This window comes from Ceratotherium simum, chromosome 7 (assembly GCF_057802395.1).
Source record: "Ceratotherium simum simum isolate JZ-2026a chromosome 7, ASM5780239v1, whole genome shotgun sequence".
Classification (NCBI taxonomy): Eukaryota; Metazoa; Chordata; class Mammalia; order Perissodactyla; family Rhinocerotidae; genus Ceratotherium; species Ceratotherium simum.
In genome coordinates, this window is record NC_141906.1 from 26,986,933 (window position 1) to 27,006,502 (window position 19,570).

General features: G+C 35.6%; 1 protein-coding gene across 1 annotated transcript; it reads right to left on the bottom strand.

Annotated features, from left to right (window-relative positions):
• Nucleotides 1-14,687: 14,687 nt before the first annotated feature.
• LOC147916620 (olfactory receptor 52J3-like) lies at nucleotides 14,688-15,623 on the bottom strand. Its single transcript, XM_087434007.1, is given in 1 exon segment — nucleotides 14,688-15,623. A coding segment is annotated over 1 exon segment (936 nt).
• Nucleotides 15,624-19,570: the final 3,947 nt, after the last annotated feature.

The following is a 19,570-nucleotide window of genomic DNA, read 5'->3' on the forward strand; positions in this document are numbered from 1 at the left end:
CCCAGCAGCTTGTACAGGCTGGGTCACATATCTGCATACTTGAGAGACTGCAGAAAGAAAGATAAGAATCAACCTTTTATAGATTTCCATCGGTGCCTCTATTTTCCCAGGACCATATCATGTTATAGCAGCTCATTTTAGAGTGTTGTGCTGATGATGTTTTCTAGCGGTATTTGAAAGCTTCTTCATTCACTCTCCACCCCACATCACCATCTCTGAAAAAACCTGTTAATTTTACCACTGCTACAGAACTAGCATCCTTCTGCCTGATTAAGTCACTGGAAATGTGGGTAAAGGACAACCTAGAAGGCTCCAGGTTGTTATTAGGCTTGAAGACCTAATAATCTAGCTTATTAGTTTAGAAGCCTTCAGGGATCTGAGAAGACATTTCTGAGCAGCACAAAAATATCTGGAATAACAAAGTCTAATCGGAGAGCGAATTCCTTTCTGTAATTGTCCAAAGGAAATAGAGAGAAAAGTGCTTTTGGAATGCCTTCAAAATGGTGGATAAGCAACCAGGCTGCCATAAACTCAAATGATGAAATAAAAGGACTTTCCTGGGTCTCCAACGTGAGGCAGAGTGGTTCATGATCAAGATAAAATAGCACAGACTCCGGTTTTTATCCTTTATATAGCTCCATATTTCTGTGGAAAATATATCAAGGTGAAAAAATAAAATAAATGCTACATCCAATCTAAGATTATAAGAGATAGAGAGAAAGAGAGCGAGCGAGAGAGAAGCTGTATTTTGCAATGCCTCCCTTGTTTGTGTTTTATAAGAACTGAAACATCTAAGTGACGGCTGTTACCCAGTGGTAGGGTGTTGGCCAAGAACAAGCCTCCGAGACACCCTGATGCCCACGTTGGGTTCATCTCTGGAAATAAACTCTAACTGATATGTCACTGCTCACTGTCAGAGTTTCATCAGGCATCCGAAGTCCATCATTCCCAATAACTCGCAGCAGAAGCAGACATTATGATTTATTAACCAACTATATAATCACTTGGTAGAAAGATTTTAAAGGACTTGGATCTTCTAGATATTTTCAAGGATACCTAATCTCCATTTAAAAAGTGCAAGTTTTTTTCCCCTTGTTAGATTCATAAATTGGACTACATGATGTATATCATATCAGGACCAGCAGTTCTCAGCCACCGTTGATCATTTCTCTTTCATTCGACTGCAGCATGTAAATAAATCAAAAGAGAATTCTCCTGCGATACTTCATTCTTCCACAAGAATAGAGACATAATGAAAAATCAAGCACCAAAACTCTATCTCCCTTTTTCATACAGACCAGGGGAAGTGGTTTTATGTTAATGCTCCAGCTACTTATGACATTGGAAAAACTGAGTTAATTCAGTTTTCAACTATGATGGTGCCCTGGGATTGAATCCTCTGAGATTGCTGACAAAACTCGTACACTATGATTTAGAAAAACAGAAGGAATTTCTATAGAGAAAATCACAACTGTGGGGCAAAATCACACAGATATTATCATTTATAAATATTGATACATTTCATCTCCCTCTGTGTGATATTTTGCAGCCAAATTCTATGAGTTGTTTCTAGATAAAATAATATTTAATCCATATTCTGAGTTCAAATTTAATAACCTCGCATAGGAGACTCCTTTTTCAGCCTTAGCTCTCATTTTCCCTCTTCACTGACCGTGTATTCTAGGTTCATTGAAATCTTACCTTTAGGCATTCGGATCTGTGAGTCTCTGGTCTCATCATTCTTTGCCCATGATTGTTCCTCTCACTCTTGGCCCTTTACAATTTTCCTTATGTATGTCACAGAGGTCCAAGAGATAAGGGGTAAAAATATCCAATCCTGGAATTTGTCTGAATCAGTTCTCATACTGTATTTCCACGTACTAGCTAGGTCATCTTGAGTGATTTAGTAATCATCTCTATCTCTCAGTTTCTTCAAGTGGAAAATTAACGAAGATAATATTACCAATAGCATATGGTATTTTGAGGAATAAATTAAGTAATGAATATCACGTCCTTAGTACAAAACCTGTCACATTTTAATGAGTTAATTAAAATAGAATTTAACTCACAATACCACTTTCATAAACTTCGGATCTATATAAGCCAGAATGAGAAAGCTCTCATGCCACTAAGTCTATATAGCACTTGCTCTGAAAGTTCTCACTTATGTTAAACATTTTCCCTCATTTTTCAGTCAAATGTATATATATTTCTCATTCTCACTAGAATGAAATTATTTTGAGTGAAGAATTATATCTCTTTACTACACACTTGAGCAGACATCTTAAACAATACTTAAGAAAGGGCATGATCAGGATGAAGATCTAAAGAACAGACAACAAAGCATGAAGTTAAATCCTTTTGACTCTTTCGTCTTTCCAGTTATATCACACCAAACTTAAAATTGAATGTCTGAAAATTCTAAATTTCATAGATATACGTACATACATTTGCATATGGCATTTTCTTGGAGATTGTGTGCATGCAACTGATAAGTTCAATTAGAGTTAATTTTAAGAAACATTAAGCAAGAAATATTAGGCAAGCTCATACCCCTTTTTCTGCTGGTTGTAAAGGAAGAAGTAGCTGTTCTTGATTTTCTGCTGAGAGAAGTTTCCAACCATGACAAGATCCAGCCTTAGGATAAAGGGGAGTCTCAGAATGTCAACTCTGAAATACTGAAAGAAAATTATTCCTTGGTGATGAAAAATCAGACCAGCTTCTTGGTGACAAGGAGCTTAGACCAATGTTTCTACTTTGTTTTAAAGTGATACAAAATTTCCTTTAATGTTTAAGTAAGTTAAGTAAGATCAAGTTTCTTTTACTTATAATTTAAAGCATTCTAAAGATACACACTTAACCCCTTTTTTCCTATGAGGCCTTCCTACCAGAAGTCTTTAGCTTATGGTTCCAGTAAGGACAATTTTAATTTAATGTGTTATTAAGTATAAGCATTAAAAGGTATATGCAGGGTATGTTCAAAGTACTTTTTACATGTTAATCTCTTTAATCTTCAAAACGGCCCTGTGATGTAGATAATATGCTTATTTCCATTGTATTGATGGAAAACTTGAGCTATAGAAAAATTTCAAAAGCCATACATCTGGAAAGTAACAAAGATGGAATTTGAAGCCAAATGTCTGATTCCAAAATCTATGTTGTTAATCAATATATGATACTGCTTCCTTTCTCTGTTTTTGGATCTTGAGCCTATTTTATGTTTCACCAAGCCTGTTAAAGGTTCCAGAAGGCTGTTGTAAGGTTCACTTACAATACACACACATGAAACTACATACACATCTGAAAATATACAGAGTGGAGTTGGCAATACCTCTTCTGAATGTGTACTAAGGCGACTCAAACCTGCCCTTCACATCATGGAGTGGATCTCTCTAAATATATAAATCACCCTGGTTTCCAAATTTCAGAGATAGCTAGGGTGCTGAAGGATGCTGATATCCACAGAATCAATTAGTCTGCTTGATTCTGCTTGAATCTATAATCCCATTCATGATGTTAATAATGTCTCATTTTCATGTTCCCATCTATTGGGTGCAGAAGACAATCCTAGGCTTATCCCAATACTACCTGAAGTCAACCCAAGTTGTTCTGTACTATAACCACTTATTCTTATTTTTATTTATTTATTTACCTTTCTGCTGAATAAGATTTGCCCTGGGCAAATATCATCAAGCTTGAATATAAGATATGAGCTAACATCTGTTGCCAATCTTCCTCTTTTTGCTTGAGGAAGATTCACGCTGAGCTAACATCTGTGCTTCTTCTATTTTGTATGTGGGTCACTGCCACAGCATGGCAGCTGACAAGTGCTGTAGATCCACGCCTGGGAACCAAACTGGGGCTGCAGAAGTGGAGTGCACCAAACTTAACCACTAGGACATGGGGCCAACTTCATCACTTATTCTTATTTAGAAGAGGAACCCCAGGACTTCTGGCAAAGGGTTAGGGAAAAATAGATGGGAATTACTTCCTCAGAGGAAATAAAAATTGTCCCATACTGGCCTGCCACATGGCCGAGTGGTTAAGGTCCGGCAGCCTGGGTTCATGGGTTTGGAGCCCCGCTGCGGACCTACTCTGCTTATCAGCCATGGTGTGAAGGCATCCCACTTACAAAATAGAGCAAGATTGGCACAGGTATTAGCTCAGGGCTAACCTTTCTCAAGTAAAAAAGAAAAAACAGAGAAAGATTGTCAATGGATGTTAGCTCAGGGCAAATCTTCCTCACCGAAAAAAAAAAAAATTGTCTCATATGAAGAAATTGATGGAACGTCCTAGTTAAGTAACATATTGTTTTATCAGCCAGGCCAAGCCCTTAGGTTCTCCATCCTGAGATCAAGTGCTGAACCCGAAACAACTATGCCTCAGGGTCAGGAGAGGAATTCCAGGCAGGCCTATACACTTTGCCCAAGCACTTGTTTGACAGTTTCTGAATATCATACAACAACGTATCTGCCATGACTTTTTTCTTAAATGAATTATAAAGAAACATTTTTTTATACTAGTGACTAGAATTATGGGAGTTTTTTTGTTGTTCGTTTTGTTTGTTTTCTTGTCTCATTTTCTAACAATGCTACAGGGAAACAGTTAACCCACGTAGGCTTGAAGGACAGATAATAACTTTAAATAAAATTTCTGAAATGACAAGAGACTAGGTATTGTAAACACAGTTCTGTGGTCTTAGTAGGTGAATTTATGTGGGAGAAATAATCAGTAAGTAAAGTTTAAGATGCTTGTGCATTTCATTCTTGTTGATTCAGTGATGCGAGATTGTCTCATTACCAGGCATATTTTGATTATTTTCATTTATTTCACACTGACTTAGACCTCATTTTTCTTAATCCACAGTCCATAAAGTATTATAATATTTAGTTTGAACCTAAGGTATGTAATGGAGTGCTTTCTTCAAAGTTATATTATTAACTTATGGATAAATATTTTATTTTAAAACAAATAAAAGATTGTGTCTTCAAGTGTAGACAAGATGGCATAGACCAATTTTTCCTTGCTTCTTTCACCTAAGCGTCCTGACGATGGCACAAGAGACAACCAAAGGAAAACTCTCCAAGGTGGCAAGATGTGGTGAGTTGGTTTGGGAGCCTAAGACTGGAGGAACCGCACACTTGCAGGGTGTGTTTTGTCCCCCCATCCAACTGAAGAAGACCACCCAAACCCAACCTTCCTGACTCCTGAATTAGAAACAGAATGAAGCCTAGGTAGGCTCGTTCCTTCTCAAATGGTTAGCATTGTTTCTAGTTATGTATTTTAATTTACCTGTTTTCTATTTTGACTTTTTAAATGCCCTTCTTCATTTTTCACAGTCCTGTTGTTTCCATCTGGGACCATTGTTCTTATCCTGAAGACCTGTTGTTAATATTTGCTTTAACACAGCTCTGCTGGCCTAGAATGATCTCAGCTATTGTGTATTTGACATTGTTTTTATTTTGAATTCATTTTTACTTTTTTTAAATTCTAATAGCTTTTAAGAGGTATAATTGACATATAATATTATTTTTCAAATTTTAGTTGTATAATTTGAGAAGTTTTGACATATATATACATCTGTGCAACCATCACTACACAATTAAGATGACATATCACACACAAACATATTCTGATGTCACTTTGTAATCCTACCCTCGTGTCCATCTCTGGCCCATTACCAGGTCACTTATCTGCTTTCTGTCATTATATGTTAGTTTAGATTTTCTATAATTTATCTGAATAAAATCATACAGTATGTCATTTTTAAAATAACAGCTTTATTGAGATATAACTCATACAATGAATTTCACCCCTCTAAAGTGTACATTTCAGTGATTTTTACCAAATTCACAGAGCTGTGAAACCATTACTATAAAATTTTGAAATGTTTTCATCACCCCAAAAAGAAACCCTATACGTTTTGGCAGTCATTCCCCAGTGTTCCATCCTTACAGCCAATGACAATCATTAATCTATGTTCTATCACTGTGGATTTGCCTATTTGGACATATCATACAAATGGGATTACACAATATGCTGCTTTTGGTGTCTGGTTTCTTTCACATAGCAAGATGTATCATGGTCCATTCATTTTGTAGTATATATCAGTACTTAACCCCTTTTATGCCCAAATAGTAGCCCTTTGTATGGATATAATGCAGTTTTTTATCCATTCAAGGGTTAATGGGCAGTTGGGCTGTTCTCACTTTTGGGCTATTATGAATGATGCTGTTATGAACATTCATGTACAATTTTTTTTGTGGACATATGTTTTAAATTCTCTTAAATACCTTAGAGTGGAAATGCTGAATCATCTGCTAAGTCTATGTTTAACATTTTGAGGAACAGCTGGACTATTTTCCAAAGTGGCTGAACCAATTTACAGCTCCACCACAAAAATTTGAGAATGCTAGTTTTTCACATCCTTACCAATACTTGTTATTACCTGCTTTTTAAAAATTTTATCCATCCTAGTGTTTTTGAACTGTTAATTTAACATGATTTTTATTTGCAATCCTCTAATGCCTAATGATGCTGAACTTATTTTCATTTTCAATCCCCTAATGACTAATAATGATGAATATATTTTCATATGCTTTATATCATTTTATATCTTCTTTGGAGAAATTTGTATTCAAATCCTTTGCCCTTCTTAATTGGGTTAATTTTCTTTTAATTGTTGAGTTAAAAATAATCTTTATATATGCTTATACAAATCCCTTATCAGATACACAATTTGCAAATATTTTCTCTCATTATGTGAGTTATATTTTCAATGTCACGGTGGTTTTCTTGAAAGCATATTTTTTTTTAATTTAGAAAAAGTACAATTTCTCAATTTTTTTCTTTTATTACTTGTGCTTTCTGTGCCATGTATAAAAACAATGAACAAAGCAAAAACATATTTTGGCCTACTCTCATATCATGAAGATTGCTCCCTTGTCATTTTCTGAGGTTTCACAATTCTAGCTCTTACGTTGAGCTCTATAATCAATTTTGAACTAACTTTTGTATACGATGCAAGTGTCCAACTTTGTTGTCTTACCTGTAGATATTTAGTTGTCCCAGCACCATTTGCTAAAAATACTATTCTTTCCCCATTGAATTGCCTTGACATATTTGTCAAAAATCAGTTGACCATAAGTACGAGGATTTATTTCTGGAATGTCAATAATTTCACACCTTATCTATGACTTCTCTTATGCCAGTAGAAAACCGTATTGGTTATTTTAGCTTTGTATTGAATTTTGAAATCAGAAAGTGAGTCCCCTAACTTTATTGTTTGTCAACACTGTTCGGCTACTCTGAGTTTCCGGCATTTCCATATGGATTTTAGAACTAGCTTGTCAATTTTTACACACACACACACAAACACACACACACACAGAAATAGCAGGCAGGATTGCATTGAATCTGTGGCTCAATTTGATGAGTATTGTAACCTTAACAATAGTAGGCCTTCACATCCATGAGCGTGGAATGTCTTTCCACGTATTTAAATCCTTTTATGAGGCCGGTCCGGTGGCTTAGTGGTTAAGTGCGTGCGCTCCACTACTGGCTGCCCGGGTTCGGATCCCGGGGGCACGCCGATGCACTGCTTCTCCGGCCATGCTGAGGCTGCGTCCCGCATACAGCAACTAGAAGGATGTGCAACTATGACGTACAATTATCTACTGGGGCTTTGGGGAAGAAAAAAAGGAGGAGGATTGGCAATAGATGTTAGCTCAGAGCCAGTCTTCCTCAGCAAAAAGAGGAGGATTAGCACGGATGTTAGCTCAAGGCTGATCTCCCTCCCAAAAAATAAATAAATAAATAAATAAAATCTTTTACATTTCTTTCAATAATGCTCTGTAGTTTTCAGTGTGAATTTTTTAAAATTTACTTATTTAAATTTATTAATAAATATTTTATTTCTTTTATTCTATTGTAAATGGGATTGTTTTCTTAAATTTAATTTTCAGATCTTTCACTGACAGTGTATAGAAATACAATTCATTTTTATAAATTGATCTTATATCCTGTAGCATGCTGAAGTCATTTATTAGCTGTAATGTTTTTATTGTGGGCTGTTTAGGTTATTCTGCATACAAAATCATGTCATATGGTAATAAACATAATTATGCTTCTTCTTTTCTAATATGAATGCTTTTCATTTTGTTTCTTACCCGTTGCCCTGTCTATAACGTTGAGTAGAAGTGGCAAGAGCAAGAGCACATATCCTTGTCTCGTTCCTAACCTTGGGGGGAAAAACTCAGTCTTCAACCATCAAATGTGATGTTAATTGGGGATTTTTGTAGACAGTGTTTATCAGGTTGAGGAATCCCCTTCTATTTTTAGTTTCTGAGTTTTATTATGAAGAGTGTTAAATTTTGTCAAAAACTTTTTTTGTATCTACAAAGATGATCATATGGTTTAGCTGATTTTTTTTTTTTTTTTGGTCAATGTAGTATAATACACTGATTGATTTCACCACGTTAAATCAGTGTTGAATTTCTGGGATAAATTCCACTTATTTATGTTGTATAAACCTCTTTATATGTTGCTGGATTAAGTTTGACAGTATTATGTTGAGTATTTTTGTGTCTGAATTTATAAGGGGCATTGCTCTGTAGTCTGTTTTTTTTTTGCAATATCTTTGTCTGGTTTAGATATCAGGGTAATAATGGCCTCATGGAATGAATTGAGAAGTATTTCCTACTTCTTTAATTTGGAAGAGTTTGTGCAATATATTGAGCTATTAATTCCTCTTTAAACATATGGTAGAATTCAGCTGGGATTTCAACTGTTGGAAATATTTGATTACTAATTCTGGACCTGGGATTTCCATTGTTGGAAATATTTGATTACTAACTCAATTTCTTTACATTTTAAATGTCTACTCAGATTTTATTTTTCTTCTGGAGTTATGTATAAAGATATTTTGAGATAAACAAAAAACAACAGATTTCATTGCCAGCTGGCCTGTACAGCAAGAAATGGTAAATGTTTACTACCAGCTGGTGCAAAATGACAGAACTTTTTAAATGAGTCTAAATGAGGAAATCAAGATCACTGGAAATGTTAAATAATTATATTATCTATTTCAAACATAGAATGAGCTTTGTGCACAAAAACTTTTGTTATACTGTTTTGAATGATTGAAAAAAAAATAAATACTTAAAAGGACAAAAAAGTATATTCACTCAAAGATATTATTCTGCTTCCATTACAATAAAAATGCATTAGGAATCTACACAAAATGGACACATTTCTATTTATAAATAAACATGAAATATATAAAACAATATATGATATAATTCCAATAAAAGGTCAACCGTACAGAACAGTATGTTTTGAAATAGCATTGCAATGTTGAACTATTTTTAGGTCATTGCAATATAGATAACATTATTTCCCTCATTCTAATTTATGGAGTTTAAAATGTTTAAATAATGACCACACAAAAATTTATTAACGCAAACTATCGTAAATGCATATTTATTTAAAAAATCACTTCACTGACACCTGTTGTTAAATAAGATATGCTAAAATATTTTCCCATGTTTTCAAAAAATGCGACAGTCTCTTATGTCAAAATGGCAGCCTATGTAACTCTTTTCGTTCGCCCCAAAAATCTCTAGATATATTAAAATTGATAGTAAAAATAAGTGACTAATATATAACTTCAAAATCTATAGGAACAATTATTAAAGGACAAGCATAAACACCCTAGCATACATCTGCATACACAAGGGATAGTGGTATTTCAAAGGAGGGATATGAGTATTTCTCTATGTCTTGAGGTTTTCAAGCAGAAGGCAAGAAGGAACAAAGGATAAATTCCTAAAGAAGTAAGTGGAGTTGCACAGTAGTGTCTCCACTACACAAAATCCATACCCTAGTCTGGTTTTGTGGTGGATGCCACGGTGTGTCACCCATATCTTCCTTTCAGATCTGAAGTACTCATTCCTCCAATACTGGGAATGTGCCTGAGATCTCTTAGCTGAGTCCCTCTTTAGTTCTTCTCTTGCCTAATGAGAACTTCCTATCCCAAGATCAAATACCCCTCCCAGGAAAGCCCTCATTATGACTGGTTGATGAACTAGTGTAAAAGATTATTTAATTCATGTCAATTGAGGACAGATGTGAAGGGCCACTCCAGCTCCAGAGATCCCTGTATAAACATCTGGCTGATGTTTTGTTGCCACTTCATCACAAATCATTTTCTCCCTCTTTCTTCATCCACCTCACCCAACTTTGAAAGCAAAGCTATGTTAGTTTTCTAATGCTGCTGTAAAAAATTACCAGAAATGTAACGCCTTAAATCAACACAAATTTATTATCTTACATTTCTGTTTGTTAGAAAGCTGATCCCTTCCTCACTGGGCTAAAATCAAAGCGTCAGCAGGTCTGCATTCCTGTCTGGAGACACTAGAGGAGAATATGTTTTGTTTCTTTTTTGCACCTTCTATAGGCTGCCCACATTTCTTAAAAGTCTCTCTTATCCATTTTCAAAGCCAGCAATGAAGGAGTGAGCCCTTCTCATATGGCATTACTCTGACTTTGCTTTTGTCATCACATCTCTTTCTGACTCTAATTCTTCTGCTTGCATTGTCCACTTTTAAGGACCCTGGTGATTACATTGGGCCCACCTGGATAGTTTAGGCTACTCACCCTAACTTAAAGTCTGCTGATAAATAATCTTAATTCCATCTGCAAACTTATTTGCTCCTTGCCATGAAGTTTAACATACTCAGAAATTCTAGAGCTTAGGACATGGAAATCTTTAAGGGGACGTTGTTCTGCCTACCACAACAATGGAGTAAGCTTTCTACATGCAAATTTCCATCTCAGAATATCCTTTCTAAGAAACCCAACCTTCAAGGGATGCTTAGCTATAGTCTTTGAAGAGTCTAGCAAAATACCACGACGGCAAAGAAAAACTCATGGTAAATAGTTTCCAAACGTCCAGAGACATTTATTTATGACATTGAAAAAAAAAAAAAAAGAAACTAACACTATAGTAAGAAACTGTGAAATGGAATTAAAAGTAAACCACTTCAGGATTTTAAAATACATGTAATTAGCAGCCTTAAAGAGATGAGACACGAGAGAGAGGTTGAGAGAAAGAGAGAAAATTACAATCATGAAGAAAGCATCGGTTTTTACGAAAAGAATTGGACATAGAAAATCTAAGTGTTGAAAAATAATTATATTGAGGAACTGAAGAATAAAATAGAAACTGCTGAAAATAAAATTGCAAGTATTGAAAATAAGTGGATGGATTTTTAGGGCGACAGTAAAATAGATAAGGCCATGGAAAGAAAGTTAAAATACCTGGAAGAAGGATAAAGAGTTCCAGCTTTATTTTAAAGTATTTACAGAAGAATATGGAAAGAAAGTTGGGAAGAAAATACTTAAAGAAATACAGTTTGAAAAACTGCTAGAAGTATAGATACATAGTCTTAGAATGTAAGAGCTGACTGAATATTGAACCTCATTTTTTTAAATTATATATATACCCTCAATATAATGAAATTTAAGAACATCAAAATTAAAATGACTTCCAAAGAATTGAGAAAAAAAATCTTTTCAAAAGAATGAAAAAAATGATTGACCAACTCCCATTAACAACCATAGTTGCCAGGAAAAAAACAAAAGTAGAACAATAAATTCAAAAAGCTGGTGGAATAGAACTTTGTTCCAAGATTCTATACCTTTATGATCTATTATTCAAACATGAGGGCAAGTGAGGATGTATTTAGACACAAAAATATGGTTAATTATTACCAGAGCAGAGGAGGTTGTGGCTGGCAGCAGGAGTGGCTAGGAAATGATATATACACTCTCCATGAACATGTTCATGGAGATTTATTGCAGAAATAAATTATTAAAAATATATATTATTAGGAGCAGGTCCAGCGGCCTAGTGATTAAGTTTGGCGTGCTCCAATATGGCAGCCCAGGTTCCCTTCCCAGGTACAGACTTACACCACTTGTCAGCAGCCATGCCGTGGTGGTGACCCACATACAAAGTTGGGGAAGATTGGCACAGATGTTAGCTCAGGGAATATCTTTCTCAGGAAAAAAAATATACATGTATGTATAAATATATATATATATATATATATATGATTAAACAAAGATGGTCATTTAAAAAGTTTTTTTTTTTAAATCTGGAAACAAAATTCCAGACAATTCTAACATGAGAGATATAGAGGCACCCTACAAGAAAAACAGGAAAAGGCAAAAAATGACTAAAGTTTTGTTTCGTTCAGAGTAGGGTAGTTACAAATTAGTTTAATTAGAAAACTAATGTTTAACGAATGTTAGAAAACAAGGTTAAATTAGGGAAGTATGAAGTTCAGAAAAAGGAAAATTATTGGAGCATATTAAATATTTTTAAAAAGTGATCAAAACCAAACAACTAGAAAGCATAAATATGTTCTAATTGATTACGGTCTTGCTCCCCAATAATTCTACCTCAAAGTATAAAACTTGTATTAATTATCTAAAAATATACAAAGTTGGGCCGGCCCCGTGGCTTAGCGGTTAAGTGCGTGCGCTCCGATGCAGGCTGCCCGGGTTCGGATCCCGGGCGCGCACAGACGCACTGCTTCTCCGGCCATGCTGAGGCCGCGTCCTACATACAGCAACTAGAAGAATGTGCAACTATGACTTACAACTATCGCTTGGGGCTTTAGGGGAAAAATAAATAAATTAAAAAAATAAATAAATAAAAAAATAAAAAAAATAAAAAAAATAAAAATATACAAAGAAATGAATTCAGGAATCTGTAGCATATATCCTAATTTAAAAATATATAAATATTTATTAATATATGAATACATAAATAAAATCAATGTTATAAAACAAAACAAAAATATTTTAATCTGTATAAATTAATAACAAATTATCTAAGTAAATAATTATGATTGGTTGGAAAACTAAAATATTTTGTTGGGGGAGGGCAAAGGGGTAAAGGGGCACATATGTAAGGTGACGGATAAAAATTAGATTGTTTGTGGAGAACATGATGCAGTCTAAACAGAAACTGATATATAATAATGTACACCTGAAATTTACACAATGCCATAGGCCAATATGATCGCACTAAAATAATTTAAAAAAAGGAATACTAAAAATTTTTTACTGTGAGCTCAGAAAAACACATGATAGATTTTGCCTCTGGAAAAATAGGAGAGACTGTAGGGGCCAGTCTTCAAGGTAATTTCAACTTTAATTAGGTAAATATATTGTTGAGCATTATCTTTGAGAAGAGTGTAACATTAAAAGTTGTTAACTTTTTTGAGTTGTACGAACAAAGATTTTTTTACATTTTTAGTTTCTTTTTTGAAAAGTCTGAAAAAGAGAAAATAAATGTTACTTTTTAAAAATGTAAACCAACATGACAAGTTTGTTGATGCAAAAGGTCATTGCTTGGTCTTTGGGAAATTTTATTATTGAATCAATCCAAAGCCCTCAGCCTCATGTGAAAAAATAGCTATTCATCGGTTGGGTTGACAGCTTGTACATTAAAGGCACTGGGGAAACTAGAGATAGATCATGTGTCTAGGAAGAGAGCCTTGGATTTGAGGATGGAATATTTTAGGGTCAAATGTTGACAGAGAGAACAAAACTGAATAAAGCGATAGGCAAACTCTAGAATGCATCACATGGATGGAGAGCAATACTAAATGTTATTTGATTTCAAGACCACACTTTATGCTTATGCTATGGGCCTGAATGCAGAAAGGCAATCAATAATGTTGGTATTAGTGAGAAATAGTTTTGAAATTGTGTTTGTTTGGCTATCATTCCACTGAGTCTTACATATTTGGCAGTTCTGTTCCAATTTAAGCTACAGAATTGGCAGCGATTTTTTTCTTTTCTTTTTTTTTTTTTTTGGCGAGGAAGATTAGCCTTAAGCTGACATCCGTTGCCAATCCTCCTCTTTTTTGAGAAGATTGGCTCTGGGCTAACATCTGTACCATCTTCCTCTACTTCATATGTGGGACCCCTGCCACAGCATGGCTTGATAAGCAGTGCATAGGTCTGCGCCTGGGATCTGAACCTGCAAAGCCCGGGCCACTGAAGCAGAGTGCAGGAACTTAGCTACTACGTCACCAGGCTGGCCCAGCAATGAATTTTTTGAACCCATGAATTTGGCTTCTCTTTTAAGAGCACAATAGAATGCAAGCTCCACAGGCCATATATTTGTGTTAGTCGGTTCATTAATTTATCCCTAGCAATTAGAATGATTCAAGACATAAACACAAAGTGAATATAAATTAAGTGAATAATCAAATGAATGCATGGATGAAAGACTGAATGAATGAATGAAAGAAGTAAGATACAGGGTCAAATTTCCAGCACCATGTTACTCTATTTACTACAGAGCACCAAAGACCCAATATAATACATTCTTTCCTCAGAAAAGAAGTAGCCTTATTACTATCAAGGACTCTGCAGGAAGACATGCAGACAGAGGCCACGCAGCTCCCTTCTAGGATAGCCCATTAGCCTTTGAACTGGAAATGCAATGAAGTTTCTACAAGCCTTAGAATACATGAGTAAGAAGATAGGAAGAATCAACTTTTATTGAAGCCTGCCAGCAGTAGTTTAGGAACAGGAGATATCTGTTAAGGACACACAAGTCTTCCTAGATGGATCAAAATCCTTAGTAAAAGAATGTGGTAGGAGTCTTACTTATTAGTAAAGACATGGAGCACTCACTCTCGTATCTATTTGGTCTTTACACCATAAATGATGGGGTTGAGCAAGGGTGGGAAAACCAAATACAGGTTGGCAACAAGAATGTGAATATAACGGGGTATGTTGTGTCCGAATTGGTGAGTGAGGAAAGAGAAGACTGAAGGGATATAAAAAACACAGATGACCCCAACATGAGAACCACATGTGCTTAGTGCTTTTAGCCGTGCATCCTGTGATGGGAGGCGGAAGACAGCACGGAGAATGTAAATGTAGGAGATGCCAATAAGGACTAGGGTCAGAAGAAGGACAGAGACTACAAAGAGCCCATAGATAACATTTATACGGATGTTTCCACGGGACAATTTTGCAATGCCCAGGTGCTCACAATAGGAATGAGATATTATACGAACCTGACAAAAGGGTAGGCGGTAGATGAGATAGATCATGGGAAGTGTAAGCAGGACTAGATGAAGTAAAATGCACATACTGAGGCCCATCAGTACCCGGGATGTCAAGATGGTCGTGTAGTGGAGTGGAGCACAGATTGCCACATAACGGTCAAAGGCCATGGCCAGTAAGACCTCAGCCTCCATGCCAGTGAAGGCATGGATCAAAAACATCTGGGTCACACAAGCTCCAAAGTTAATATCATGAGCATCACACCAGAAGGTATCCAGCATGTGGGGCACAGAGGTTGTAGAAAGGGTCAAATCAATTGTTGAAAGGATGGCTAGAAGGTAGAACATGGGCTCCCGGAGAGTCTGCTCCATCTTGATGACTAGCAGAATTGTGGCATTGCCCAGTAAAGCCACAAGGTAAGCAAAGCAAAATGGCAGGGAGATCCAGGCATGGACCCCTTCCAGACCTGGGATTCCAATGAGGAAAAATGTGGCTGGGTGAAAAATGCTGCTGTTGGGATAAAACATCCTTCCAAATGACACAGTAGGATAAGTTGTCACTCCTAGAGGGAGAAAAAAAAATTTTGAACAGGAAGTGGTTATGAAAATGATAAATTAGTGCTTAAGTATATAATGAAGATGAAAAGTTTTCAAATCTGGAAAGGCCTATTAATGTAATTTTTTTTTTTTCTAAATTGAGCCATACTCATTTGAATGGGCCAGTCTCAAAGAACTTAATGCTTATACAGATTTAATACTACTTCGTTTTATCATATAAGGCTTATCAGAAAGCCCATGGAAGAATTATAAGACATAGAACTTGATATTAAGTATGGAATAATTTAATATACCCCATACCTTTGTGAAGTCCCTATCTGAAGAGGGACACAAGAAAATCAAGGATAAGCATATGGAAAAGCAGAAATAATTCCAAAAGGAGACAGGCAGACAAGAACGTAAAGTCACGGGCCCAACTGTACAAGACACTTCAGTAATTAGAAAATGCAGAAATATTCTAACGATTTAGTCATCATTTATTGACATAGGGACAGTACCAAGATCAAGCCTAATATCCCATCAAAAAGACAGAAACAGAATACCGGAGATATACATTCTTATAAACAAACACACAGATGCTCTGGGATGCCTGCCCAGGAGCGCACACAGGCTGGGTCATATATCTGCATACTTGAGAGACCCCAGAAAGAAAGATAACAATAAGTCTTTTGTAGCTTTTCATTGATGTCTCTATTTTCCCAAGACCATTCCATTTCATAGTGGCTCATTTTAGTGTTATGATGGTGATGGTTTCTAGTGGTACTTGAAAGCTTCTTCATTCACTCTCCATTCTACATCAGTACCTCTGAGAAATCCTGCAAATTTTTCTACTGCTACAGAACTAGCATGTACTGTGTTCACTCCTTCTGCCTGGTTAATCACTGAAAATGTGAGTAGAGGACAACCTAGAAGATGTCAGGTGGTTATCGACCTGGGGAAGGCAATACTGAGAAGTACAAAACTCTCTGGAATAACAAAGCATATTTGGAGAGAGAATTACTTTCTATAATTGCCTAAAGGAAATAGAGAAGGGTGATTTTGCAATGCCTTTAAAATGTTGGATAAGCAACCAGGACCTCGTAAACTCAAATGATGAAATAAAGGGACTTTCCTGGGTCTCCAAACTTGAGGCAGAGTGGTTCAAGTTCAGGATAAGGTAGCACACACTCCTGTTTTTATCCTTTGTCTGGCTACATATTTCTGTGGGAAATATATCAAGGTAAAAAAATAAAATAAATGTTATATCCAGTCTAAAATTAGATGAGAGAAAGAGAAAAAGACAGAAAGAGAGAGAGAAGAGATGTATTTCGCAATGCCTCCCTTATTTGTTTTTTTTAAGAACTGAAAGATCCAGGTAACAGCCGTTGCCTACTGGTAGGATATTGGCGAAGAACAAGCCATCTAGACACCCTGATGCCTACCTTGGGTTCATCTCTGGAAATAAACTCTCAGTAACATGCCAATGCTCACCTCAGACTTTCGTCAAGCTTCCAAAGTCTATTTCCTTCCCTATAACCCACAGCATAACCAGAATTATTCTTTATCAACCAACTACACAATCAATTGGTATAAAGATTTTAAATGCTTTGGATCTTCTAGATATTTTCAAGTATACTAAATGTCCATTTAAATGTTGCAAGTTTTAAATTGCAAAAATCTAACCCTGCTGGTTTCAGAAATTGGACAACATGACGTATATCATAACGGGTCCCGCAGTTCTCAGCCATCTTTGATCATCTCTCTCTCATTTGACTGCAGTACGTACCTAAATCAAAAGAAAAGTCACCTGTGATGCTTCATTCTTCCACAAGAATAGATATGCGTGGGAAAAATCAGGCAACAAAGTTCTATTTCCCGATTTTATACAGTCCACGGAGAGTAGCTTTATATTAAGCTTCAAGTGATTACGACATAAGAAAAATTGAGTTAAATCAGTTTTCTACTGCAATGGTGCCCTGGGATTGAATCCTCTGAGGTTGCTGACAAAACTCATCAACTATAATTTAGAAAAACAGGCTCCCAAGAAAAAGTGGCATGGATAGGGGTTTCTATAGAGAAAATTACAAATGTGGAGCAAAACCACACAGATATTATCATTTACATATAGCATAAAGAGAGATGCATTTCATCTCCCTCTAAGTAATATTTTGATGCCAAATTCTATGAGTTGTTTCTAGGTAAAATAATAATTAAACCATATTCTGAGTTCAAACATAATAACCTTCCATAGGAGACTCCATTTTCAGCCTTAACTCGCACTTTCCCCTTCATTGACCATGTGTTTGGGGTGCATTGAATACTTAACTCTAGGAATTCAGATCTGTGAGCCTTTGGTCTCGTCGTCTTTTGTCCATGATTGTTCTACTTACTCTTCCCACTTAAAATTTTCCTTATCTATGTCACAGAGGCCATAGAGATAAGTGGTAAAATATCTAATCCTGGAATTGGTCTGAATCAGTTCTCATACCGTATTTCCATGTACTAGCTGGGTCTCCCTGAGTGATTTACTAATCTTCTCTATGTCTCAGTTTCCTCAAATGAAAAATTAGGGATGATAATGTTAGTAACAGCGTATAGTATTCTGAGGAATAAATGAAGTATTGAATATCAGGCACTTAGTACAAAACCTGGCACATTTTAATTGGTTAATTAAAATAGGATTTAGCTAACAGCACCACTTGCATATACTTGAATCTATGTAAGCCCAATTGAGAAATCTCTCATGCCACTAAGTCTATATAGAATTTGGTCTGAAAGTTCTCTCTTATCTTAAACATTTTCCCTCATTTTTCACTCCAATGTATACGTATTTCTAATTCTCACTAGAATGAAATCATTTTGAGTGAAGAATTATATCTCTTTACTACACAGTTGAGCAGACCTCTTAGACAATACTTAACAAAAAGCATGATCAGGGTGAAGAGCTAAACAGCAGACTACAAAGCATGAAGTTAAATCCTTCTTTTGACTCTTGTCTTTCCATTTATCACACCAACATTAAAATTGAATATCTGAAAATTCTAAATTTCATAGATATATATACATACATTTGCATATGGCATTTTCTTGGAGATTGTGTGCATGCAACTGATAAGTTCAATCAGAGTTAATTTTAAAAAACATTAAGCAAGAAACATTAGGCAAGCTCATACCCAATTTTCTGCTAGTTGTGAAGGAAGAAGCATCTATTCCTGGTTTCTGCTGATAGAAATCTCAGGACCATGACAACAGCCAGACTTAGGATCAAGAAGAGTCTCAGGATGTCAGCTCTGAAATATTGAAAGAAACTTAATCCTTAGTGATGAAAAATCAGACCAACTTCTTGATGACAAGGAGCTTAGACCAATGTTTCTACTTTGTTCTAAAGTGAGACAAAATTTATTTTAATATTTAACTAGGCTAAGAAAGATCAGAGTTTTTTTTCACGTTTAATTTAAAGCACTCTAAAGATATACACTTAACCCCTCTTTTTCCCGTGAGAGCTTCCTATCAGCGGTCTTTAGCCTATTCCAGTAAGGACTGTTTTCATTTAATGTCTTATTAAATATAAGCATTAAGAGTTGTATGCAGGGTATGTTCAAAGTGCTTTTTACATATTAATCTCTTTAATCTTCAAAACAGCTCTATAACATAGATAATATGCTTATTTCCATTGTACAGATGGAAAACTTGTACTACAGTAAAATGTAACTAATTTCCAAAGGTTGTGTATCTAGAAAGTAACAAAAATGGAATTTGGAATCAAATGTCTGATTCCAAAATCTATGCTATCAATCAATATATTATACTCTCTCCTTTTTTGGGCAGGGGTGAATCTTGAGCCTATTTTATGTTTAAACAGCCTGTTGAAGGTTTCAGAAGCCTGCTGTAAGGTCTTCACTTGCAATACACACACATGTAACTACATACACATCTGA